Below are 26,894 nucleotides of genomic sequence, written 5' to 3' on the forward strand. Positions count from 1 at the left end.
TCCAACAACCTTTATTGAGCAGTGAGTATGGGGACCGGATTCTGCCCTGAGCACTCCGCGTGTGGAAATGTTAGCAACTGTCATGGCTAGAGGCAAGTTCCTGTTACAAAGATGAAAGGGCAGAACCCAATGCTCTTTTTAATTTTATTAGTACACGCAGATACACTGATTTACCCAGAACATGCATGTACACCTGCAGCCGAATGGGAGGGGCTCTTATCTCCACATACGATGAAGCACCATCGTAACAACAGCCAGAACCGAGGAGCTGGAAAATACCCACGGCTGCCAGCATGGAACTTTCCACCAGATCTGGGCCCCACCCAAGTAGACCTGCCAAGAGGTGCCTCTGGTTGTGGGCACAGCTGGCGTGACCTTGGCCCATCCCCACTCACTCTGCTACCCACACTCCTGGGGGAATCTGGTGAGGTCACATTTTTGGGGACGATGGCTTCAGGCTTGACCCTCAAGAGGGTTCACAAGCGGTACCTTCTCCATTTCCCCTGAAACCAAATAGACCTCAACTACTTATACAGAAGTCCTCTAGTTTAACTCCCGGGTTTTGGGTTCGTTTTTTAAACTATGATATAGAATCTTAAGCAGACAGATGCAGTCTAAACATACTATGTCATGTTACCTCATGGTTTATCATGTAGAATTACTTGTTTCTATTACTAAAGAAACAGATTGTGAAACCGTTTCTTTCCCTGCCTTGATGGTGAGTCACATTCTTAGCCAGTTCAAAACACTGAGCCAGTGCCTGAAGCATAACAGATGTTCCTTAGGTATCCACAAAATGCATAAGTCCACGGTTGACAGTACCCACCAGGTGCCAGCGACCTCTCCTGCCAATTGCAATTGCAGAGCTTCAAGGAATGAGCAAAACTTAGGGTGGCAATAGGATTCATTTGGCAGCTGTAGAGAGATGAAAAACAATCTCTGAAGAGCTTCCTAACAGTGCTTCACATTGGATCACTAGCCCTGGGAAGATGTGCTGAGATGCCTTCCTTTTACCTGTTGCTTTAGAGACTTGTTAACGAAACCTAAGTGTTACAGCGTATGTGTCTAAAAGTTTTTGCTTTATACACTTTTTAAAAGAATTAAGACCTCAAAGAAAAACTTCCTAAGAAACACTGAGCTTATTGTGGGGAATAAGAAGCCTGAGGCTTCCCCCACTAAGACCCGTATAAAGCCCCCTGAGCGATGGGTACACCTGGGCGCAGGTGGGTCTCGGAAAGTGCCAACTGTGGCTTCAGAAAACAGCACCCAAGTGGCAGGCTGTCCCCAAAGTGGCGTCCAGGCCGCAGTCAGGACCCCCCTCCCAGGGCCCCACCCCTCTTCAGCACAGGTCCTCCTCTTGAACACCCAGGGCCACCTGGTGATGAAGGAATCATTCCCGGGCATGTGGAATCAGCATCAGGGCCCTGGACCCCCAGCCCCGCCGGGCTCCCTTGTGCTCCTGGGAGAGTCTTTCCTGACGATCCCTCCAAGGGATCTGTGAAGAGAGACAACTGCATGGCCGGGAGGATGCCAGAGTTAGACTGAAGTCCCAGGAGGGCCAGCCCAGGGCCTTCCCAGGGCCTCAGAAACACCTGCCAAGGGTCTGCAGAGAAGACGAAACAGGACGGCCCGGAGAGACTCCAGTTCTCTACAGCAACAGCATGGCTTCAGGCACCCAGGGCAGAGCGACCCTGTGGCCCAACGCTGGGCTCAGCAAGGCCAGCAGCCCGGTGTCACCAGCCCACCCTGACCCCGTGTCTGCAGCTCAGTTGTAGGAAAGGTAGTCAATGAGCCGGGGAGGGATGTTCAACCTGGCAATTTTCTCCAGCCCCCTGACGCCAGCTGCCCTCCTCAGGCTCACCCTGCAGAGCTGGGACAGGCTCAGAGGTGTCTCTGGAAAAAGGGGACAAGACGCACGTGAGGTTAGCTTAACTTAAGGAAGAAGCACAGCATCCTTCAACTTAACAAGTACCAACATGGAACTGAAAACACCTCCCTTTTCCTGAAAAGAGGCTGAACCCTGAGTACCTTCTCTGGAAGGCGACCAGGAAGGACAAATAGGGACCAAGGATGGAAGATCAGGAAATGGAATTCAGGTCATGGCCACTGGGATTTCACTTTGTGAGCTTCTGGCTTTTGGGGTTTTGTGATTTTTTTTCCCCCATAACGTTATAACTCAGCACACATATTTGCCAGCAAAGCACTAATCTACAGCTAGTAGGCTTGTTTGTCAAACTTCCAGACAAATGAGGGCTGGGGGAGGGTTCGGGCGGGCAGTGCTGGCTCTGCTCTGCTCCTGATCGCTGCAGGCCACAGGGACCCACGGAGAACTGACCCACAGGGGCAGACAGTCCACAAATGCACATCCTGGTGGCAGAGGGTCAGGGCCACAGGCCTGAAGATGAAGCCTGGAGCTACAGCTCACGAGGGATGGACACCAGGGCCAAAGAAGGAAAGTGCCTGGAGGTCCCTGGCAGCTGGGCCACGGGAATGTGTACAGAGCAGAGCCTGGCCTCGAAGGCTGCCTTTAGGACCATCTGTGTTTGATCAAAGTATAAATCAACCAAAGAAAGTATTCTCAACTTATGAAACATTATGAAAGACAAAGCTCCCTGAAAGAAAAATAAACAGAATTACTAATGACATTCATTTTCCCATTTACTTCCTCCCCCAAATTATTTGAATGCAGGAAAAGAAACACCTTCTAGGAAATGTTTCCCCAGTAGACGTGGATGGTATTTGCCTCTAAACTCATGATGGATTTTGGTTGGGTAAGGTTGGCAAAATGTGGAATAAATGGGCTCTTTTTCAATTGATAAGTGTTTGAAAGCCTCTTGTGACTGTAATTCTATGTAAACTCATTTAAAAATGTGTCCCAGAGAGGAGGTCTTGCCTTAGCCAGATGGTTTGTCCTTTGTTTCCTGAAGAGTGAGGGCTGCATCTATATCATCGGCCTCATAGGGACCCAGTCTGAGTCAAGAGACGACTGACTCAGAGATGAACTGATACGTGATCAGAACAAAGCCCTCCTGCACGAGGTTCCCCTGCAGACCTTAGTGCAGGCGTCACACAAACGACACACACTCACTCTCATAGTGCTCCAGGCACTTGGCGGAGGCACTGCTGCTCCATGTGTAGTCGGATGGCTTCCGCCCCCGGTTGTCCCGGGCATAGATGTTGCCTCCAAACTGGATGAGCATCTCGATGAGGTCCACGTTCTTCACCTTGGCTGCATGGTGCAGTGCCGTCTCGTGGAGCTTTGCCGCGTTCACGTTGGCCCCTGCAGGTCCGGAGCAGGAACAAACATCACCAAGGAGCACAGGACACAAAAGCGGCAACCCCTCCCCGGGAACAAAATCAAGACTCTGCTGCAGCCTTTTCAAAACCTTCTTCAAAATCCAGAAGCACTGATTCCTTTTATTTTTCCTTAGGAAAAGAGAGCTAAAAAAGAAGTATAACTGGAAACAACCAAAAAGAAGAAAAACAAGACAGAAACCTTCCCTGTGAGTTCAGAGGCTGCTCTAATGCCCTATGCTGTCTGTCCCCAGGTCCTGAGGCTCTGGAAGCTCAGGTGAGTTGCTCAAGCTCTCCTGCCGTCCTCCACGTGTACACACACACACACCATGGACACACACACACAGGCACACACACGTGCACACAGGTACACAGTTGCACACACCTCAGATACAGACATGCACTCAGGCACACACATCACGTGCACGCACACACCACGTACACAGGACAGTGGCTCTAAAAATGTGTGTTGTATGAATGAATGAACATTAAATATAAGAAATCTTTTACAAAAGGGAAGCTCAAAGGGAAAATAGGGAGTGTTCCCCCCAAATTCCCTGAAGTTCAGATAGAGAGGAAGTATAGTAACTGTGAATTCAGCTCTGCCATCTACCTCGCTCTCGGGATGACAGCAGACATTCAGAAAGATGCAAACAAGTAATAGCTAAACACAGCATTTTTAGACGCTTTTTAAAAATAAGAGATTTTGATAAAAATATGATTTGTGTAAAACACCATTCTTAGGGCACGACCATCACCATTCTATACAGTGGGATCCCCTGGAGCCTCAGAATTTTTTTTAAGAAAATACCAACTTCTTTGAGGTCTGCTCCCAAGTGGATAAGGAGGTTACAAGAGAAAGGAGATGGGAGAAAAGTATTTTCAAGAAGCCAGCAAAGAGCCCAGGATCAGTGAAGATATTCCCTCCAATAACAGATTCAAATCACAATCATAAAATATTATCAAGGTGAGGCTTAAAAAAAGTCAGATCACCAGTATGTCACTGTGTAATAAGAAATTCTGAGGGTCAGAACAAGAGGAAATGAGGGGGTATAAGGCTAGTAGATGTTCTAGTCCCACAGCTCAAAAATACTTGAAAACTTCTGCTTTCTGACTTAAAATCATTTTAATCCCCTAGTAGAATATAAGAACTGTGTTCCTAAAGCGGCCTGTGTGATGCTAAGAAGATAGCAAGCATGCAAGCACACAACACACGTGACGAAAAGCTCCCATACTTCCCAGAGTCAAAACTCAGACGGCAGTTCAGGAAAAAGAATCCGTCAGTTAGGAAGCAGGATAAATTACCTAATTGTTTAACTTAGCAGATACGTATTACAAAAATAATAGTAAAAATCAACCCATGAAATAAAAGAAGCATTTTCCCCACAATCTAACCAATCTACCACATCAGGGGTTTCTTCCAATATTGCTGATACAAATAAGTAATGTTACAGTGTTGCAGTCATAATGCAAATATGAATTTGAACATTAAACTTGTAATGAAAAATAAGCTGCAAAGTCTGCAGAATCTAAAGTCCCTGTGGCTTCCTCTCAGGTCATTAATGCTCTCAATATTCTTGCCAATCGGGGAGGAAAGAGGCTGTCTCTATTTTAGGGATGGAGAAGGGTGGGTGGGGAAGCAGAGTCACTCTCAAGGTCAAGGAGAACCAGCACTGAACAGCTCTTCCCTCCCGCCCACTGTGGGTTCTCCGTACACAAGGCTTGGCGGGGTGACTGTTCCAAGGGACAAATGGGATCTGTTTAAAATGTGCCTTGGTATCACTGGATTGGGCGCAGAGAGAGGGCTGGTGATTAAGAGGGGCAGCTGGCATCTCCGCAGAAGCTGGAAACAACGGACCAGAGCTTCCTGGAGCAACACGGGTGGGTCTCGAAAATTCAGGAATGGGTGAGCAAACAGGAAGGAGAGTCAAATCTATAACAACACCATTTACCGCGATGAAAAGTTCATGTCTCAACCAATAACACACAGATACTCATTAGAACAGTGGGTATGGGGGCAGAGGAAAGAAGGGACAGAGAAGCCAGGGAGAAAGTGGCTTTATGGGACTAACGATGACATTGCCTGGAACTGAGGACAAAAGCCAGAGCCAGCAAAACACCTGACGCCACCTAGGCCTTAAAAATTCTCCATTCACGCGTCAGAGAGAAGGGATCAATGTTTGCTCGTGATCAAAAGCCTGATTTCAAAGCAAAACAGGATTAGAGTGGATTCAGTAAAACCTCCGGGAACAAGGACAGGGGCTGTCACATGCCCACCAAGAACCCAGCACGACACTATGGAGAACAGTATGGAGGTTCCTCAAAAAACTAAAAATAGAGCTACCATATGACCCAGCAATCCCACTCCTGGGCATATAGCCAGACAAAACTCTAATTCAAAAAGATACATGCACCCCTATGTTCATTGTAACACTATTTACAATAGCCAAGACATGGAAGCAACCTAAATGTCCATTGACAGATGAATGGATAAAGAAGATGTGGCACATATATACAATGGAATACTACGCAGCCATGAGAAAGAATGAAATAATGCCATTTGCAGCAACATAGATGGACCTAGAGATTGTCATATTGAGTGAAGTAAGTCAGACAGACAAATATATGATATCGCATATATGTAGAATCTAAAAAAAAACGATACAAATGAACTTATTTACAAAAACAGAAATAGAGTCACAGATGTAGAAAACAAACTTACAATTACCGGGGGAAAGGAAGTGGGGAGGGATAAGTTGGAAGATTGGGACTGACACATACACAATACTATATATAAAATAGATAACTAATAAGGACCTACTGTATAGCACAGGGAACTCTACTCAATACTCTGTAATGGCCTATATGGGAAAAGAATCTAAAAAAGAATGGATATATGTATATGTATAACTGATTCACTTTGCTGTACACCTAAAACTAACATAACATTGTAAATCAACTATACTCCAATAAAAAAAATTTTAATATACATATATATAAAAATAGAACCCAGCGCAATGCCCAGGACGGGGTGGCAAGCACAGGGTCTTGGGATTCGCTCACTGAGACAACAGCAGAGACGTGAGGGACCAGCACTGCTGGGAGGGTGGACGCCCCTTCTGAACGCTCCCAGCACGGTTAAATATTTACTGCCGGGGACCAGATTAAAAGTTACCTCACCAGAAATAACTGGACTTTCACCCCCTTGGCCGCAATCCTCTGCAAAAATAATCCACAGCTTGGCAGCTTGACCTCGCTGCCAACAGAAAGCCTCTGAGTCCACCCCGGGGGGCACCACGTGGCCCCGACGGCTCTGCTCCTCCTGCGGGGCCAGGGCCCTCTCCAAAATCGCGTGCAAAAGCACCTGCACGTGTATTTTTCTAGAGATGTGGTCCATAGCTTTCATTAGATGTTCCAGCAAAAAGTGACAAATCACTACTCTAAAAATAAAGCATATGCTGTCCTCTTCTCTCTACTTTTCCGTATGTTTGAGATTTTCCATAGTTAACAAGTAGTTTTCTTTAAGAAGAAAAAAGAATGCATGTGATCTAGGAAGGGGTGTCAAGGAGACCATCTGAGATTACAACAGAATCAGGGATGAAATCTGGAGCTGGTGGTAGACACTGACACCTCAGGATCCTGCCCCAGGGGAAGTCTCCTCAGCCCTCACTCCCAGGGGATGGAAACCCCCTTTGTAACCACCGGATCCCCTGCTTAAGGCCGTCATGGACATCATGGCTGCCTCCCACCCAGGAGCTGCACCCTGCGGTGTGGGGCAGGGGTCCCGGGGCAGAGGTCTTAGGGCAGGGCTGGGCCCTGATTGGGTGAATCCCTCTCCTCAACCCAGACCCCAGCCGCTCAGAATGTGGCACAATTCAGCCAAAGGGATGGGATAAGGTTTGGACACGAACCCATTTCAGGCCGATGGGACATGGAGGAGGTGTGAGGGGGGAGTTTCGCTCTCCTGAGGGGAGGAAGCCATCAGAAGCCTCAGGAGTCAAGAATCTGCATTTTAGCCAAACTCTGCTGCTGCAGCCATTTCTCCCCTACTAGGGACGCCAGGCGTGGGATAAAGGGAACGGTGAGGAAGGCAGAGATGTAAGATTCAGACGAGGTGAGTTCTTGCTGACACTGCTGAGCCCCCCGCGTCAGAGAGACCCTGAAATCTGCTCTACTTCTGATCCTTTCGGTTACTGAACCAGGAAACTCCATCACCCAGGGGTCGAGGGGAGCTGGTTTCCTACTTCTTACAAAGGAGTCATCACTTACACAGGGTCCTCAGGACACGGAAAGGACAGTGGGTTACACCACTCGCTTGATCCTCTCCCCTCCAACCACGAGAAAGGAACCAGAGAGAAAACAGATGAAGGTGTACTGCACACGTGCACGCCAGGCGCCCCGCAGAGGGTGGCTGTGCTATGAAATTTTTATTTTAATAAGCTCAACAGGGCTTCCCCGGTGGCGCAGTGGTTGAGAGTCCGCCTGCCGATGCAGGGGACACGGGTTCGTGCCCCGGTCCGGGAAGATCCCACATGCCACGGAGCGGCTGGGCCCGTAAGCCATGGCCACTGAGCCTGCGCGTCCGGAGCCTGTGCTCTGCAATGGGAGAGGCCACAACAGTGAGAGGCCCGCGTACCGCAAAAAAAAAAAAAAAAAAAAAAAATCTCAACAGGAACAATAGGTAGATGCCGTTGGTAAAAATGGGATCCAACCATCCCATGAGCAACTCGGCTGGAAGACCCACTGTTTCTAATCTAGATATTTAATCTTTGCGTAAAAAACAAAAACTACCCCAGTGACTAACCTTACACAAAATGAAGCGTGTTCACTGAAAAGACTTAAGGGTGGCATGCTAAAGTGAATAAGACTCAGTAGTAGAAAACTGTATATAACTGATGCTCAAAAGACCGTCATCCGGAAAGAATTCATCCTCTATTTCTGAACCATTTTGGTTTTTCCCTAGGTTGCCCCCAGAATGGACAAGATGGCTGAGCTAAAATGTTCCCTCAACAAAACATTTAAGTTGGGGGCTTCCCTGGTGGCACAGTGGTTAAGAATCCGCCTGCCAGTGCAGGAGACACGGGTTGAAGCCCTGGTCCCAGAAGATCCCACGTGCCGCAGAGCAACTAAGCCCATGCGCCACAACTACTGAGCCTGTGCTCTAGATCCCGCGAGCCACAACTACTGAAGCCCACACGCCTAGAGCCCGTGCTCTGCAACAAGAGAAGCCACCGCAATGAGAAGCCCGCTCACCGCAATGAAGAGTAGCCCCTGCTCACCACAACTAAAGAAAGCCCACGTGCAGCAACGAAGACCCAATGCAGCCAAAAGTAAGTAAATTAATTAAAGAAAAAAAGAATGCATTAGATGTGACCCTACTTTATAAAGAAAATCTTGAAAAAAAAGAAATTTAAGTTGGGTTCATAATAACTCCTTGCCCATAGCCGCTTTGGCTACATTTTAAAACTTCTGTGGTCGACAGGTCCTGACTCTAGCTTCAGTTGGGCAGGTTGTTTGTTTGTTTTTAATAAATTAATTAATTTATTTTTGGCTGCGTTGAGTCTTCGTTGCTGTGTGCGGGCTTTCTCTAGTTGTGGTGAGCGGAGGCTACTCTTTGTTGTGGTGCGCGGGCTTCATTGTGCGGGCTTCTCTTATCGCACAGCCCGGGCTCTAGGTGCATGGGCTCAGTAGTTGTGGCTTGCAGGCTCTAGAGCGCAGGCTCAGTAGTTATGGTGAACGGGCTTAGTTGCTCCGTGGCATGTGGGATCTTCCCAGAACAGGGATTGCACCCGTGTCCCCTGCATTGGCAGGTGGATTCTTAACCACTGCGCCACGAGGGAAGTCTCTTGGTGGGTTCTTTTTATTTCGTTTTTGTTTTTCACCATGGGAACCTCTCTATCCTTAGGACACCTGACAGCCTCCTGGATCCTGATGCAACTGACCCGCTTCCCCTGGACCCCATCTCCTGATTCAGACCAGGCAGGCCTTGGGGACAATCCCCTGCGGCTGCCAAAAATAATCATTCATGTTCGTTGAGCACCTACTGTTCAGCAAGTACTGTGGAAATGTTATCACAAATCCTCCCAACAGTCCTGCAAAATAAGTTTTATTTGTCTGGTTTTATAGATGCAGAAACTGAGGCCCAAGGACTCAGCTGACAAGTGGGAGAACCAGCTGCAAACCTGGGCTGCCTGACTGCACCAGTCAGCTCTCTGCCAGCTTGCAGCACAGGTGAACACCACGCACCTACAGTGAGCCGGGCAGGTATAAACATGACGCACCTGCATTGAGCAGCATTTTGACGCAGTCCAGATGCTCCCGGGCGCAGGCCACGTGCAGAGGGGTCCCAAAGTGGCAGTCGTGCGCTTCCAGGTTGGCCCCAACATCAATAAGAAGCCTCACACACTCAGAACTTCCTTAAAAGAAATGGAGACGGAGGAAAGGCATCGTATCACATATATTTGAAATAACAGGCTTGGCAGACACGCGGCTGCTGAAGCAGGTGAGCCCCGAGCTTGGCGGCAGCAGGAGGGAAGGGAAGTGGGCCTGCATCCTGACCAGGAGCAGTGGGTCCTGGACACGGCGTGGGTGTCCTTCCCCCGGGAGCTCAGTGGCCCCCCGAGCTCACCAGGCAGTGGGAGAAAGGGAGGGAGGGCACGGCTGGCGCCCGTGCTGGGAGAACACAAAATTGGGCTCACCAGCTGTGGACGCAGAGAAGGCTCCTCACTGCTCTCGAGCCCTCGGGGGAAAAGGAAGGGGCTCCCCACCTCCAGCTGTCCCCCAAGCTGTGTCAGGAACGCCAAGCCGCCTGGATGAACTTCCCTAGACTTCCCCACTGCTTGGGTTCCCTGCCCCCTCTCAGCAGACACCTTTCTGGCCCCTTTCCCGGCTCCTCTCTGGCGTCTTTAACTCTGGTTTGGGGTCAGGCTTCATCCCGTCCCAGACTCCATCCTCTCTCACCCCTTGATCATGCTTGGCTGTTGGCACCGACTCTCCACCTCCAGCCCTGAAACCCAGCCCCACCTCCACCACCGGGCGCTGGCCCTTCACCGGGGGACATGCCCCCCACGACGAGGTCCTCCCCCCACTCCCCAGCCAGCCTCCTCCTCACCCTGAGTCGGTCTTGACGCCGTGCTCTCCTCTCCCTCACGTCAAATCCCATTGATTCTTCCCTCAAAGCTCTGCACATGAATCCATCCCACCTGGGCTCCAAGAGCTTTGCACTTGGGTCACTGCGATGGCCCCCAGCTCATCTCTTCATTTCCAGGATATCGCCCCCCCCATTTCATATTGAAGGGCAGCAGAATATGCCACCCCAAAATATGCCACTTTGGCATAAGGACTGTTTGGAGCTGAAGACAAGTAAGAAGCAGCAGATACAAGAAAAGCTCTCTTGTCTTCCCCCATTTGCCTAAAAGCAGGACATAAATGTATAAAGGTGTCCCCTCCCGTCTCTACTAGGAAGGACAGAAGTGAACCACCAGGGACAACTCTAGACCCTGATCAGCCCAGAGCCGGCACCAGAGGAGTCCACACCGCAAATCTTACTAACTGGCCTTTGTCTCCCAGGAGTTCCCTGCTGTATTTGCCTCCACATAACTTATCATCCCTAGAAGCTCATAGTCCTTTTCGTTGGTCTTGTGTCTGCTCGACAGAATTACTGCTCTTTGTTAAAATGCTACATAAACCCCAATTCTAACCACCCTTTGCCTGAGCTCTCCCGTGCGTATGTGCAATGCACACGCTAACTTCCACTTGTTTTTCTCTTGTTAATTGGTCCCTTGTCAGTCTCATCGGCAGGGCCCCGGCCAATGAACCAAAGATAGGTGAAGGAAGAAAAATAAGCTTCCCTCCCCTACGCTGCACATGGATGGCCACTAAACGAACCTTTCAAAAATGTGTTCTTATCATTCAGCATCTGCTCAAAAACCTTCAGAGCCGTCTGTAGCAATTCCCAGTGCCTGTGGGCGACCAAGGTGACCTAACTGTGGGATTCGGGGTGAGGGCAGCAAAGACTGGCCCTGTGTGCAGCCGTGGAAGAGCCCACACCCCGCACCCTAACAAATGCAGCGAAGACGAACACCGTGCCGACCAAAGCACAAGACACAAGTGTGCAAACCTTGCTCAAAACAGTCGAACCCGAACTCCCTGGTCTGTCATCTGAAACACTGCCCATCAGCTGGCCTCACCCCAAACTTCCAGGTCTGCCTGTTGTAGCTCCTCTGCTGGGCACGTCTGACCCAGCGAGGCTGGAGCAGCCATATCCTCCCACCGTCTGAAATCCACCTATTCTCAGAGGGCAACCCTGAGCCTTGAGGACCAGCTCTCGGCTCCTCTGAGAGTTCCTGCCTGGGGGTGCGTCTGGGCCTCATCTCCCCACAAGATCAGGGGCCTGCAGGCCAGAACGACAGCAGCCACTAAGTGAGCGGCTGCCGAGGGCATCCGTTTCCAGGGTTAGCATCTGAAAGGCACCGAATGAGCTAGAAATAGAACCCTACCTTCAGCCCCCAGCCCTGGGTGAGGACTGTATCTCCAGGAGGAAAAGCGTCAGATTCCACGGCTGACGGACCAAGAGCCAGACCCAGCCCAGGAGCCCGGCTTCACCAGCGGATGGCTTCCCCTCCTGGCTATCACCGCTACCCGACTCACCGCTCATGCAGGCCTCGTGCAGCGGGGATGCCGTGTACAGGGGCGGGTTGACCTTGGCCCCGTGGGAGAGCAGGAGCTTCACGCACTCGATGCTGCCCGAGGCACAGGCGTCACAGAGCGGGGTGCTGCCATCGATGTTGCGGGCGTCCACCTTGAGGGGGGGAGGAAACGAGCATCAGAGGGCAAGGTGCAGGCCACTCGCCTTCTCATCCTGATGCACGTTCATCTTTGAAACACCACGTAGTTTTTCGAAGTTCTTAGGTTTTCTATTACGTGCTGAGGTGCCGTGCCAGGCAAGGGGGTTCAGAGATAGAAAGTAGGGCGTGTCTACTGGCCGCCTGAGTACAGCGGGCGTGCAACTGGGGGCTTTTTTTAGCTTAGCCTCACTCCGGCCACCACCCCAACACCTACTAAGCACAGGCGGGGTGTGAAAACGGGCTTTAACTCCAGCCTCAGCTAGGAGGTGTGCCTGAAACTGTTTAACATGCCTCCTCTAGTTGGAAAATCATGAGGCAGGAAAAGGCAACTCCCCAAACTGGCAGATTCTGCTTAGAATTTGTCCAAATTCAGCTGTTTACTTGGGTTCACGCTGAAGCCTGTTCCATTTCCTCTGGAACCGCCTTCATAGCTGAGTTCTGGGAAGAGTGAGCAGAACACAGCCTTCCCTTCTTCCTCACCCCCCACCGCTGTCCCAGGGCAGCTCCTACCAGCTCGCCCAGCCAACTGGTAAATACCCAGCAATTCTACCAGCCGGATACCAGATACCATATGCTGGGGACTCCACGTGGGCTGTGGTGTGAGTACGTAAACTAGGGGAAAGCAGCGAATCAGAATCTTGTTCTTGTTCCTTTTACCTGTCCTTCCAGAGCTAGATTGCCAGCATCCCACTTAGTCATCCTGCTCTCTGAGCCCAAAAGGCTCCTGCCGTCAAGGCCCCGCCAGCCCGGTAGGCAGCCCGCCTCTGTGTCCACAGCCTGCCTGCCCACGTGCAGAGCAGAGCATGCCATCACTTTGCTAACCCGGACTTCTCTTCCACCACCAGTGACCTCCCAACAGCCAGGTCCTCGAGCACCCTCACCGGTCCTCTCAGGGTGTGGTTGCCATGGAGACCAGCCCTCCCTCCTCCTTCAGCCTCCACTACAGCCCACTCTGGTTTCCTCCTTCCTCTCCTTCTCAGCCTCCTGCAGTGGTTTCCTTTCTTCCCATGTGTTGCATAACACAGAACGCTCTTCCCAAGCCTCTTTTTCTCTGGAGCTGGTCCCATCAGTCTGGGGACCATGCTGCAGGTGGCTTACCTGGGCCCCGGCGGCCAGCAGCAGCTGCACGCACTGCGCCTGGCCCTGCAGGCTGGCCGCGTGCAGGGGCGTGATGGAGTCCACCATGACCTGGTTGACGCAGGCCCCGCTCTCGATCAGCTGCTGCAGCTGCCGTGTCTCCCCCCGCTGGGCTGCCTCGTGCACGGGGGTGCGCTCCACCCAGAAACCTGGAAAGAAAAACATGCAGTGCTAAGAGCACGCCACTTCTGTCCAGGTCAGATGAACCCCAGGACCCTTTACGAAACCCAAGCCATTGTATACACAGTGGTGTAATTGGTCCAAACACCCCTACTCAAAACCCTTGAGTGATTCCCACTGCCCAGGGGTGGAGTCCAAGTCTTTGGTGAGGCCTGCAAGGTCCTTCATGATCTGGAGCTTGCTCACCTCCTTGACCCATCTGCCACCACTGCCCTACACAAGCCCCCTCTCTCCAGACACACAGCTGGCTCAATGTGGCCCCCTGCCCTTGCACACCTGCATCTCTGCATATATTCTCTCTGCCTGAGAAGCCCACCTTTGCCCCCACCCCGATCATCCATTCTGCATCTCCTGTTTAGATGTTATGTCACCCACGTGGACCCATTTGAAATAGCTCCTTCTCCGGAAGACACGTCTCCCACAACCCTGACATCTACATGCTTATAATGCAGCAATTATACTGTCCCCACTCCTGGCCTGGGAGAGCCTTCAAAGTAGGGACTTGATTTAATTATTCAATTTTAGCAGAAATCTCAGGATTTCCTACATACAAAATCATGTCATATGCATTTAGATAGAGGTAGCTGTGCTTCTTCCTTTCTAATCTGAATGCCTTTTCTTTTTCTTGCCTAACTGCCTTGGTTTGAACGTCTAGCCCCACATTGACCAAAAGTGCCGAGAGGCACCTCCTGCCATGTTCCTGGTCCTGGAGCTTTGTCCTTCACCACAAACCATCATGTGAGCTGTGGGTTTTCATAAATGCCCTTTATCAGGTCAAGGAAGTTCTCTTCTATTTCTAGTTTGTTGAGTCTTTTTATCATGAGAGGGTGTTGCAGTTTGTCAAGTACTTTATCTGCATCTATTGCAAAGATCAGGCTGGCTTTTTTTCCTTAATTCTGTCAAAATGCTGTATTACATGGATTGATTTTCAGATGTTAAACCAACCATGCGTCCCTGGGATAAATTCCACTTGGTCATGGTGTATAATCTTTTTTATACATTGCTCAATTTGGTTGGTGCATATTTTGAGAATTTGGGGGTCTACATTCATAAGTGTCATTTTTCTTGTGATTGATGTATTTGTCTGGTTTTGGCATCAAAGTAATACTGGACTCAGAGAATGAGTTGGGAAGTATTCTCTCTTTTAATTTTTGGAAGAGTTTATGAAGAATTGGTATTCAATCTTTAAATATTTGGTCAAATTCATCTGTGAAGACATCTGGGCCTGAGCTTTCATTTATTTAAGTTTTTTTTAATAATTCAATCTCTTCATTTGTTATAAATCTATTCCTTTTTTTTTGAGTCCACTTTGGTAGTTTATCTTTTTTAGGAATTTGTCCACTTAATGTACATTATCTAATTTGTTGGCATACAATTTGTTATGGACTGAACTGTGCCCTCTGTCACAAAATCCATATGTTGAAGCCCTAACCCCTAATACCTCAGAATGTGACTGTATTTGGAGATGTAACTCCAAATAAAGTGAGGCCATTAGTGTGGGCCCTAATCCAATCTGACTGGTGCCCTTATAAGAAGAGGAGATTAGGACACACAGACACCAGGGATGAGTATGAACAGAGGAAAGACCATGTGAGGACATGCAAGAAGGCGCTGTCTGCAAGCATAGGAGAGAAGCCTCAGGAGAAATCAAGCCTGCTGGCACCTTGATCTTGTACGTCCAGCCTCCAGAACCTCAGAAATAAACGTGTTGTTTAAGCCTCCAGTCTGTGGTGTTCTGGTATGGCAGCCCAAGCAGACTAACAAACAATTGCTCATAGTATTCCCTTATAATCATTTTATGTCTGTAATGTCCATAATAACATCCCCTCTTTCATTGCTGATTTTGTCATTTGCATCTTTCCCCCCCACACACCCTTGGTCAGTTTAACTAAAGACTTGTCAATTTTGTTGATCTTTTCAAAGAACCAACTTCTGTTTTGTTGATATTCTGCATTGTTTCTCTATTCTATTTCATTAATTTCCTCTCTAATCTTTATTATTTCTTTGCTTCTGCTGTCTTTAGGTTTAGTTTGCTTTTTTATTTCCAATGTCTTAAGATGAAAGGTTATTAGGTTATTGATTTGAGCTCTTTCTTCTTTTTTTTAATGTAAACGTTTACAGCTATAAATCTTCTCTAAGTATGGCATGAGTTGCAGCTTATAAGTTTGGTATGTTATCTCTTCATTTTCATTCATCTCAAACTATAATTATTTATTTTTGCATTCCAACCTCGTAAAATACATATTCAACAACAACGTGTTGATTAAGAAATAAACAAAGGCACGACTCCTCTCCCAAAAAGGAGTAAAATTCTCTAACATCCCCCCTTTCTTCCACAATGCCTTACCTCTCCCCCTCCCCTGCCCTCAGCTCTAGAGAACCAGGTGCACGAGATGCAGCACCCTGACCTCCCATGTTTTAGCCAAGGGTTCTCAAACTGGAGCTTCCATCAGCATCGCCTGGAGGGCTTGTGAAATCGAAGGCTGCTGAGCCCCACCCCCAGAGCTGAGTGGGTCTTGGTGGGACCTGGGAATCTAAGTTTCTAAAACGTGCCCAGACGATGCTGATGTAGCTGGTCTGGAGACCACACTTAAGAACCGACACCACTTCTCCCCCTTCTCTCCCCACCTCTAGCCTCTCTATCTCACCTTCCACCCCTCCCTGTTCATCCTAGATAACGCCTGCTTGTTCCTTTCCTGACTGAAGTGCAGTGGTCAGGTTTGCAGGAGGCCTTGCCCAGCCTCAGCCTCATCCGTGCTGGGTGAGCCCCTCGTCTGTGCCTCCACCAGGGCTTACTGTGCTGCGGTCCCCACCTGGCTGCCTGCCGTGCAGCAGCAGTAGACTAGTAGTGCCATGTATCCATCCCACCCAGACAAGCGGTCTAAGTTAACCACAGGATTCCCATTTCCCGTAGGACGTCTGACCCAACTCCAGTGAACGACACATGAGGGAGAGGCTGCTGAGAGCGTTCACAGTTTCGACACACCCCTCGCCCCCGATGTTGCCTAGACGCGAGCTGGGAAGTGCCGTGGCCGTCGGACCACCTGCCTAACGTCGGCTCTGAGGATGGGAAGCACCAGGTGAGTCACTGGTCACGTGGGGCCTGCAGCCCTGACAGCCAGGCTTCCTGTGGTGTGACGGTGATGTTTCTTTACGGTTTAAGCCAGGTGCAGACAAACACATGCAAACTCAGAGTGTAAACTCCCCAGATGCAGAAACTACAGGACGTTTTCTCAACACCCGTCAGAGCACCTGGGATACAGGGCAGTCTTCTAGACACTCTTTTAAAATGTCATAAATGACAACAGTGCTGGATTATGCTGACACATCCTTACTGTCAAGCCCCAACTTCGGCAGATGACCACATTACACACCTCTTCATAATAAGCAGTTTCCTTTTATTATAACTACATTTTATTATCACATGTCCCTAGAAAACCTTCTGATCAACCACATGGTTCCCAAGTCTTATCAGAAGCACTTTCACGAACCATATCTGGGGTGAATGTGTTTCCTTGGCAGGTGGATAACCCCCTGGGTTATGTGTTGATGACTGTCCCCTCTTGGAGATCCCCTCATTTCCGCCGACCTACAGCCCTACCCCACCCCCGCAGTGGAGCCGCATGATGCGTGGCTCAGGGTTCTCCAGAGCCAAACGGCTCAGGGCTAAAACTCAGCGCGGCCGTTTATTAGCTTGTGCGAGAAATAGCTTCCCTGACTGTCAGTTTTGTCACCTGTAAATTGGGATAATAATATAGTTCATTCATCGGTGGGTTATGAAAATTAAATGAATGAAAGTAAGAGCACTTAGCGTTGGGCCCAGCACAGAGTAAGTGCTCCATAAATGGAGTCTATTTGTGGTATTTTAACCCCCTCATTGTACCTAACTGTGCGACCCCACAGGGGTCATGGGGGCCAGGGAAGTGAAGGGAGGACTGGAATGCAGAGGAAGATCTGATCCCCACAAACGTAAAAGCCAGGCTTGGGGAACTTCTTACTTACTGTCCCAGGAGTAAGTAAGTAAGCCAAGCTTGGGGACCCCAGTATGTCTCCCAGTCGTGATGAATGGCCGCCCGTATGCCTGTCTTGTGGGGTGGGTAGTGGAAAGCAGCTGTGGATCACTCTCAAGTCAGTCTGGAGGGAGCAGAACCCCAAGGGCAGACTGAGTAAAAAGAGGAGAGCAGGGCGAGTCCTGGGTCCTGCAGGAAGGAGGAAAGTGCAGCTCAGGAAGGCGGTGCAGGGAAGGCCTGAGCATCCCTCAGCAGCCTGTGCAGGTAGATGCAGCCTCTCCCACCGCGTTGCACAGAGACGGATGGACATGGCAATCAGCAGGTCACGGTCATGGGCTGGGGAGGGTGGGGAAACAATTCAAAACAACAGGACAGGACGACTGCGACAGTGGTGGAACAGGTCACGCTACGGGAACTTAGAAGCAAGACAGCCCATCAGGAAAGCATCACCGAGGAGGCGGGGCTGCAGTGAGCCTGCTGGGCATCACTGGCTTGGCTCTATTCCCAGCACCTGGCACAGTGTGAGGCCCAAAAAAGATGCTCACGTCACTTGCTTGTTGAGTGCATAAGGGACGAATGAATGGAAGGAATTACTAATGTGAATGATAAAGTATGGACATAAAATTTTTTAAAGAAAATCTAATTCTATCTCCTTATGACCAGTCTATAGAGGAAGTGCAACTTACTGGGAACCATATTTTCTAGTGAATAAACATCAGCTGCAGTTGTCTTAGCAGCAACTGAGGGCAGAGATCAGAAGCAGCAGGTGTGATAACACAGGAGAGCATTGTGTGCATCAAAGAGCACAGTCAACAGTGAAAAGGCACCTATAGGATAGGGAGGAATATTTGTAAACCATGTATATCAGAATATATAAAGAATGCCTACAACTCAATAACATAAATAACCCAATTAAAAAATTAACAAAGGACTTAAATAGGTATTTCCCTAAAAAAGATATACAAATGGTCAACAGGCACAAGAAAAGATATTCAACATCACCAGTTATCAGAGGAATGCAAATTAAAACCACAGCAAGATACCACCTCACACCTATTAGGATGGCTACTATCAAAAAACAAAAAATAAATGTTGCCAAAGATGTGGAGAAACTGGAACGCTTGTGCATTGTTGATGGGAATGTAAAGTGGTGCAAGGACTTTGGACAAGAGTATTCTGGTTCCTCAAAAATTCAAACAGAACTACCATACGATCCAGCAGTTTTTATCCTAAGAAAATGCAAACACTAACTCGATAAGATATGTGCACCCCTATTCACTGCTGTATTACTTACAATAGGCATGACATGGAAACAACCTAAGTGTCCATGAAGGGAAGAATGGATAAAGAAGATGTGATATATACACACACTGGAATATTTATTACTCAGCCTTAAAAACGAAGGAGATTCTGTCACAGGCTACAACGTAAATGAACCTTGAGGACATGATGCTCAGTAAAATAAGCAAGTCACAAAAGACAAATACTGTACAATTCCACTTATATGAGGTTCCTAGAATCAAAGTCGTAGAGACAGAAAATGGAATAGTGGCTGCCGGGGGTGGGGAAGGGGAGAAATGGGAAGGTGAACAGGTGCAGAGTTTCCTGTGTTATAAGATGAAAAAATTCTGGAGCTCTGTTGTACCAAAATGTGCATGTAGTTAATACTGCTGAACTGCACACTTAAAATTTACCATCTTAACCATTTCTATGTTTTTAGCCACAATTAAAACTTTAAAAATTATGTTTTTTAAATGTCACTTTTAAAATTTTTATTTATTTTTGGCTGCGTTGGGTCTTCGATGCTACACGTGGGTTTTCTCTAGTTGTGGCGAGTGGGGGCTACTCTTCATTGCAGTGCGCGGGCTTCTCATTGCAGTGGCTTCTCTTGTTGCAGAGCACAGGCTCTAGGCGCGTGGGCTCCTGTAGTTGTGGCACGCGGGCTCAGTAGCTGTGGCTCACGGGCTCTAGAGCACAGGCTCAGTAGTTGTGGCGCATGGGCTTAGTTGCTCCGCAGCCTGTGGGATCTTCCCAGACCAGGGCTCGAACCCGTGTTCCCTGCATTGGCAGGCAGATTCTTAACCACTGCGCCACCAGGGAAGCCCTAAAAATTATTTTTTAAAGAAGTAACAAAGATAGAGGAGGCCCCGGAGATGAGGGAGGTTGTCACCCACAGCTGGTACCAACCACAGGATGTCATTGGGGGGACACCTTTACAGTGGGAGGTGGGGGTAAGGGGGAGGTGGTAGCCTCAATGGCCTCTGGAGACCCCAAGAAGCACAGGGGGAGGGGAGAGCCACCCCAGAGATAAAGAACACGGGGTGCCTGGTGGCCCACGGGGCTGCAGCTGCATGAAGGAGCGCTGGTCCTCAGTGGGAAGCTCAGAGGCATCCACCCCCGACCCCTCCCACGACCCCCCGCCAGAGAGAAGACGGGGGACGGCTGACACGTACTTATCAACTTTAAAGCAAAAAGACGTCTGTTAGGGAAGAGAGGCAGGAAAACGCTGTACGTTGGTCAACCCACTGACCTCAGGCTTTGTTTCTGGCCCTGTGCCTGGACCCCACTTGTGACCAGATGCCCCCACCCCTGTACCATCGCCCTGGGAGAGGGGCCGCCCTGGAAACCTGAGACCCTCCCTCTGGCAAGTTCCCTCGGGGATGAGCCTTCCCCTAAATCCCAGCCCTGCCACATAAGTGGACTCCTAGCACCCTCTTCCCGTCACCCTCCCTCCCTTCATCCCGTCAACAGCCCCCTCTGGTGCTCCCCTGCCCCAGCAGCCCCTCCCCTCGCCCCCTCCCTAATGCAGCTAGGTCATCAGCAGGTCATGGGGGGCCTGCTCAGGACCCTTAGATTGCTCCTGATTCCAGAAAAGCATCCACACTCCTTCGCAAGCCAGGCAAACTGACCCTCCAGGATGGAGTCCCAGCCCCATTTTCCAGTCTCCCCCCACACCCTCCCATCACCACCCTCACACACACACCCTTGTCTCCAATTACACTGAGCTTCATGTAGCTGACATAGGGTCGGGTGGTCCAGGGCCTGTGCCTTTGGGGGTGCTGTGCCCCACTCAGCCCCCCACTCTCCATCCTCCCCACCGAGACCGAGTCTTAGCGCCTTCAGGAAGCCTTCCAGCGTGCAGCCTGCCCACCCAGGCCCTCCTGTAAGCCACCTCTCTACACACAGCTGCACCTGATTTCACGCCTCTTCCATCCTTCCACGAGCATCTTTAGGACAGGACCGCAGCCGCCGACCTCCTGTTCCAGCACAGCGCCTGACACACAGGTATCAAATAAATAGACTCTCCAGAAGCCTGTTCTACGTGCCGGAAAACTTCTACTGCAGTTGGGTCTGCCCCCGCCAGAGTACACCCCACTACCGGCCCCTTACAGGCCTGCCCAGCCCTGACACTGACCTGGGCCACACCTTGGCCTTGCCCACTCCGGCCGTGCCAGGGGCCGGGGCATCAATTAAACAGGAGTTTGTTGTAGCAGAGCCCAGGCTGCAGTCCCCAGAAGACAGAGCACCAGGGCGCTGGTGCTGCAGGGCAGACAGCAGCGCCCAGGCCCCTCCTGCCTCCTGCCCGTGCTTCGGTTCAAGGTCACGGAGATACCTGTGTCACTCCTTCTGCTGAGTGGCTGCTGGCAAGCCAGGCTCACGAAGGACTAAGTGAAAACCGTCATCTGCAAAACTAGAGTCTCACCAACACCACCTACAGGATCTTCTACCGGACAAGTGCAAGGTCACCCCGAGAAGGAATGACAGACGCTTAAGAACATTTCTGCCACTTTTCTGCACCCCTGCCTGACCTCACTGATCCAGCCTGGACACCAGATGTGCACCTGCTGACTCCCAACCTGACACCCCTGTGTACCTTGGCCGGGCCCTGACACTCTCACATCTGAGGGCTGGCCCTGCCTGGCCCAGGCCCAGCCTTCGGGAATCAAGAAACCCCAGCTGAACACTTCAAGTGGTTCAGCGTCAGCCTTCCCTTGGGAGCGGGATACATGGTGAGGAGCCTCAGGGACCACCCAGCTCATGAGTCCAACGCCTGTCTGTCCTTTAGCCCTGTGACCTGGGGCACGTCACTTATCCTCTCAAAGCCTCAGTTTTCAATTACACATCAATTTTTTTTAAGCCTCAGCTTTCTCTCATATAAAATGGCGATGTTTTTGCCTACTCCCCTGGGGTGGCTGTAATGACAGTGAAATCCTGCTGGGCGTGACCGGCACGGTGGCAGGCAAGTGTATGACGACAGCACACACTATGACCATGATGGGATTGTTAGCATCATTCTATTTCTGCTGGTCCTGCTTGGGTCCCAGCCTCCAGTTCTACTGCCTGTCATGTTCCAAAGCCCCACCTGGGACTCCGGCTCCAGCATCTGGATCCCGCATGAGTCCCCTGCATGGAGTCCCAGCCCCTTGGCCCTGGCACCCGCCTTCTCTACGCGTGTCCAGCAGTGGGTGTTCCAGACCAGCTCCCCTGGCCGACTGTTCAATATTCAGCAAGTCCGCCAGGCGGAAACCCCTGGGAGCTGAAATCAGCGTGAGGGTGAGTATTTACACCAGGGAAAGCAGAAAATCAGATCAGGTTTCCTTTTTTTTTTTTTTTTTTTTTTTTCCTTTTTTCTCCAGAGAGCCAATTTACCAACATCCTGCTTAGTCATCCAGAGCCCAGAATCCTGCTCTTTGAGCCCAAACCGCAGCTCTCAGCCAGGGCCCCACCGGCCCTCCTCGAGAGCCTGGCCTTGCGACGTGCAGGGCCTGCCGGGCTCCCGTTCCACATGCAGAGTGGAGCACTCATCGGCCCTACCCACCTGTCCAGAGTCTAGAACCCGACCCCTGTGCAGACCCTGACCCTGACCGCTCCTCCCTCAGCCAGGGGCCCCTCCACACAGCAGCCCCGCTCAAACAAAGTGTTTTCCAAACGCCACGGAGAACACCTACACCACAAGCGGATCCAACGTGCTCAGTATCCACCAGGCACCCTTCAATGCTGCTTGGGCCAGGAATCTTGCTCCAGGTATGTCATGAAGGGGGGCCCAGGGCCCTCGCTGCAGACATGTCCTTCTCGGCCACAGCTGCAGCTCTGAAATAAGCCCTTCTCCCCAAATACCCCAGCAGATAAATATTCTTGAAATGATGATGGATAGCCTCCCCATACCCCATCCATGCCCGTGGGGCACCTGTGTGCAGATGTAGCCGCCGGGAGCGGCTGCTGAAGCCACAGTGGAGCTGGTGTTTTGAGGACCGCTCTCAGCGGGCTAAACTCAGCTTTCGGGAAAGTCAGGGGTCCCGAGTGACTTGTCCCCCAAGGTCCCAGAAGGCCAAGGATTTGTGTGTACAAAGCAAAAACAAATTGAAGAGCTAAAAGGACCTAGAAATCATGGCAAAGTGCACCCATCCATCTGACAGTAAAGAGTGAAAAAACAAAAGAGGGGCAAAACCCCACAAGCACAAAGAAACCAGCACCTGAGGACGACAGACCTGCTCCAGAGGATGCTGCAAAGACCAAAGACACAATACATGCAAAGCGCCTGGCACAGGTGGTGCTTAATAAATGCTTTGTGGCGACCACCCATCTTTAACATGCTGTCCGAATTAAAGTTCAGTGAGCTTGATATTACCAGTCACCTTGATTCTCAGGGAAAATGGAACTCATTTTTATATGTAGAAACACTTATTTAGAAACTGGGGCTGAGAATTTTGTTACTCTTGAAGAGATTTTTCAACAAGTTCTATTTCAGTGTTTTAATTATGAATACCCCAAATACTGTTTGTCAGTAAACTTGAGGTTGGCATACGTGGTTTTAAGATCTGTTAAATGTGATAAAAATTAAAGAGAAAAGGTTTACTTTCCTACAGGGACAAGACAGTCAAAGCTCAGTTAGGAGAGGCAAAAGGAAAGTGAAAGAGAACAAGTGAAAGCAAAAGAGAAAAGCGGGAAGAGGTTACCGAAGCAGCAGACAGCCAGGGAAAAGGAAAGAAAGATCTTCCTAAACATGCTTAAGGAGAAACGCCCGAATCCAACTTTCGCCCTCACTCAGCAGCCCCTACTAATCGCTTATCCAATTCTCTGCCACCCAACCCCTCCCCTTGCCTCCCTCCCACCCCACGGTGCTGATGACCAGGGCAGGAGGGTTATACCAAAAAAATCAAAACTCACTTGTACTGCTATAGTCAGCAGCCACTCCTGGCCGCAGTGACTACCTGGAATCCCAGCTGGTGTTAACATCAGCCTAATTTCCTTCAAACGTTGTTATTAGCAGTGTAATATAGTGCCCAGAGGCTTCTCCACTAAAGGACACATCTAGACACTTCTAGAATGCAGCTTTCGCTAAGGCAGAAACAGAAGCACGATTTGAGAAGATTTTAAGGAAGTTGACCTCCCAGCCAGGGCACTGATTATCTAGATCTCTCAAAGTACTTTCCATACAATTCTATGTTTAAAAAATCAAATTCCGGAATTCCGTGGCAGTCCAGTGGATAGGACTCCTTGCTCTCACTGCCAGGGCCCCAGGTTCCATCCCTGGTCGGGGAACTAGGATCCCGCAAGCCACGCAGCGCAGCAAAAAAAAAAAAAATCCAATTCCACAGACTCAACAAAAGGATGAACTTGGATACAGGTTCCCGGGCCCGGGGACTCAGATCAGTCTACCATCCTGATTGTGGACCCCTGGAGGCAAAGACATTTCTCAGAGCCCGAAAGGTGCTATAGTACAGAGATGATGGCTGGTAGCGGTGCTCCCCAGTCCCCTGAGAACCCCCAGCGGACATGGCTCATCCATCCCAGTCACAAAACCAGCTCAGCGCTCCAGGCAGCCCTACAAATTGATTACAGATGAACCTATCTGGTAGGAAGAACAAAAGGATCTTTAACATAAAACAAGCAAAGCAAAAAGAAACGAAACAAAAAAGAACCACCTGTGTTAAAACCTCAGCTTTGTGACTTCCTAGCTGTGCGAACTCAGTTTCACCTCTAAGTTAATCGATAATGATGACTGTCCTGCAACTGTCACAGGGCTCGTGGCCAGCGCCTGGCCCACAGCAAAGCAGCTCAGTGGCTCTCATCACGGTCCCAGGGGCTGCCTCTCCTTTTCTCTCTCCATCCCATCTTCCCAACACCCCAGAGGCCAATGAACTGGTTAGACTTCTCGGCTGAGGATAACTGAAGAACACCAGCAGCTCACCTTGCTTAGAGCCCAGATCCCTAAGGCACCCTTTCATCTTCTGCCAACCTCTTGCTTCCAAGTCAGAAGCCCTTGAGCACAGATGCTGAATACGAGAGTCACGTTTTCAACTTTACAAATAGACACAACCTAGGGTCAATAATGATATGAATTACATTTGCTAAGTAACAAACACTGATTCACTTTAGGATGTGACTTGCCCTAAATTCTTGGTTCTTATTGATAAGGCCATATTATAAGACTGCAACCTTTACCTCTGTGAGGTGTTACATTAAAAATAAAGCTACAGGGCTTCCCTGGTGGCACAGTGGTTAAGAATCCGCCTGCCAATGCAGGGGACACGGGTTCGAGCCCTGGTCCGGGAAGATCCCACATGCCGCGGACCACCTAAGCCCATGCACCACAACTACTGAGCCTGCGCTCTAGAGCCCACGAGCCACAACTACTTAAGCCTGTGCACCTAAAGCCCGTACTCCGCGACAAGAGAAGCCACCGCAGTGAGAAGCCCACGTACCACAACGAAGAGTAGCCCCCGCTTCCTGCAACTAGAGAAAGCCCGCACGCAGCAACGAAGACCCAACGCAGCCAAAAAAATTAAATAAATAAATTCATTAAAAAATAATAATAAAACTACGGAGAACCTACTGTATAGCACAGGGAACTCTACTCAGTGTTCTGTGGTGACCAAATTGGAAGGAAATCCAAAAAAGGGGATATATGTATACGTATAGCTGATTCACTTTTGCTGTACAGTAGAAACTAACACAACATTGTAAAGCACCTATACTCCAATAAAAAAATTTTTTTAATTTAAAAAAATAAAAATAAAGCTACACGGTTTGGTTAGAGTATACCACATGTATAGAATTTGAGATCAGAATGATAAAATGCGTTAAAGTTCCTATGATGGGCCTCTACTTCTGCTGGGATTACTTCTGCTGGGATAGCAGTGTCGCTCTGGATTCAACACATTGAGTTTATTCATTAGTGTTGAGAATAAAACTGTCAGCAGGATGTATTTTGAGAGAAATATATGAAATTAAACAATGACAATGTCAAAAGTAGCCACAAACCCCAGAAACGGTGCATCTATTAGTTTAGAATATGTTTTTCTTCTAAAGATACATTCCTTAAACTATACAAAAAACATACTCGGAAGTGATGCTATGCTATTGAAACTTACACATGAACAAAAATATTAAAACGTGTTTAAAAAGCTTCCACGGTGAACCAACCAAACACAGCACCCACTGGCAGGGTCAAAGCCCTGTGCCTGCCTGGGGTGGAATGCCAAGTAAAAACAGAGATGCTTATTAAATGCCTTTGATCCTGTGGCAGGTGGCTGTTTTGCAAAATCAACTAAAATAGCTTTGCGAGGACTGCACTTCGTCTTAAGCTAAATTAACCCATAAGACTTCTCACTTTCATTCGCACTACATTTTTTTTATCAGTGTAAAAATACTTTATAGATTATTTTTTTCTTTGCAGTCTTTGGAAGTGTTTTCACTGCTCATTTGCCCTAGAATTACTCCGTAGGCGGGAAAGTTTGCTTCCCCAAAGAATGGCCTTTTGCCCTCGAATCCATTTTATTCTCGGGTTGCCCAAACGGTAAAGAAGGTTCAGTTAAGAACCGAGGTCGCATGTCTCACACAGTGCGACAAGGGCACATGCTCATTCTGGATTGGATTCCTGGGTGTATCCGTTGCATGCGAACGACCCTGCGCACGACCTTCCCACAGGGCGCCTGGAAGACGGTCCAGCTCCCACCCCGGGCCCGTGCCAGGGCTGCCCTACGAGTGGTCCCGCGTTGGCATTTCCTAGGTTCCCCTCGGAACCTGGCAATGACCACGTACAGTCCCGCATCCTCCCCAGGGTGCGCAGCGCTCCGGTGGGTCTCCGGTTCTGAAGTCACAAGGATGACCCGGCCGGCAGGGGACCAGGAGCCGGACGCAGAAACCGCGTCTGAGCTGCATGGGACCCCCGGACCTGCTCCTTTAAAGACACGGCCCTCCGACCCGGACCCAGCCAGACGCCCCTGACGACCCCTCGGAGCGGGTTCGTCCCTGCCCGGGGCGAATGTAAGCAGATGCAGCTCTCGGTCCACGAAGGCGGCCCCGCGCTCCCGGCAACCCGCACGTACCCAAGTCGCCCAGGAAGCTGCCGTCTGCGGCACGGGTCTCCATGCCACCGGCTCCCCGCGTCCCGGCTCTGCGGCCCCGCCACTAGCACCGCCCG

General features: G+C 49.8%; 1 protein-coding gene across 3 annotated transcripts; it reads right to left on the reverse strand.

The window, feature by feature from the left end:
* Window positions 1-26,894, reverse strand: ASB13 (ankyrin repeat and SOCS box containing 13). Of its 3 annotated transcripts, XM_060005985.1 has the most exons (7): window positions 26,800-26,894; window positions 13,239-13,426; window positions 11,944-12,094; window positions 9,576-9,710; window positions 3,089-3,280; window positions 1,862-1,893; window positions 1-915 (listed from the first exon to the last, which is right to left on the reverse strand). In XM_060005985.1, the coding sequence occupies exons 1-7, from the start codon at window positions 26,840-26,842 to the stop codon at window positions 724-726; spliced, it is 933 nt and encodes a 310-aa protein (XP_059861968.1). In that variant the 5' UTR covers window positions 26,843-26,894; the 3' UTR covers window positions 1-723. The 3 variants fall into 3 exon arrangements, with proteins under 3 accessions (XP_059861968.1, XP_059861969.1, XP_059861970.1); XM_060005986.1 differs by having other exon boundaries at window positions 784-1,893; XM_060005987.1 differs by lacking the exons at window positions 1-915; window positions 1,862-1,893; window positions 3,089-3,280 and adding an exon at window positions 7,600-7,890.

This window comes from Delphinus delphis, chromosome 2 (genome assembly GCF_949987515.2).
Source record: "Delphinus delphis chromosome 2, mDelDel1.2, whole genome shotgun sequence".
Classification (NCBI taxonomy): domain Eukaryota; kingdom Metazoa; phylum Chordata; class Mammalia; order Artiodactyla; family Delphinidae; genus Delphinus; species Delphinus delphis.

Bases quoted from the DNA above. Each gene is read 5' to 3' on its own strand.
- ASB13 (XM_060005985.1), bottom strand. From the start codon at position 26,842: ATGGAGACCCGTGCCGCAGACGGCAGCTTCCTGGGCGACTTGG. The intron at 3,281-9,575 runs GTGCGTCATGTT...CCGGACCTGCAG, and splicing joins CAAAATGCTGCTCAATGCAG to GGGCCAACGTGAACGCGGCA. The intron at 1,894-3,088 runs GTGAGTGTGTGT...CCCTTTTTCCAG, and splicing joins GTGCCTGGAGCACTATGAGA to AGACACCTCTGAGCCTGTCC.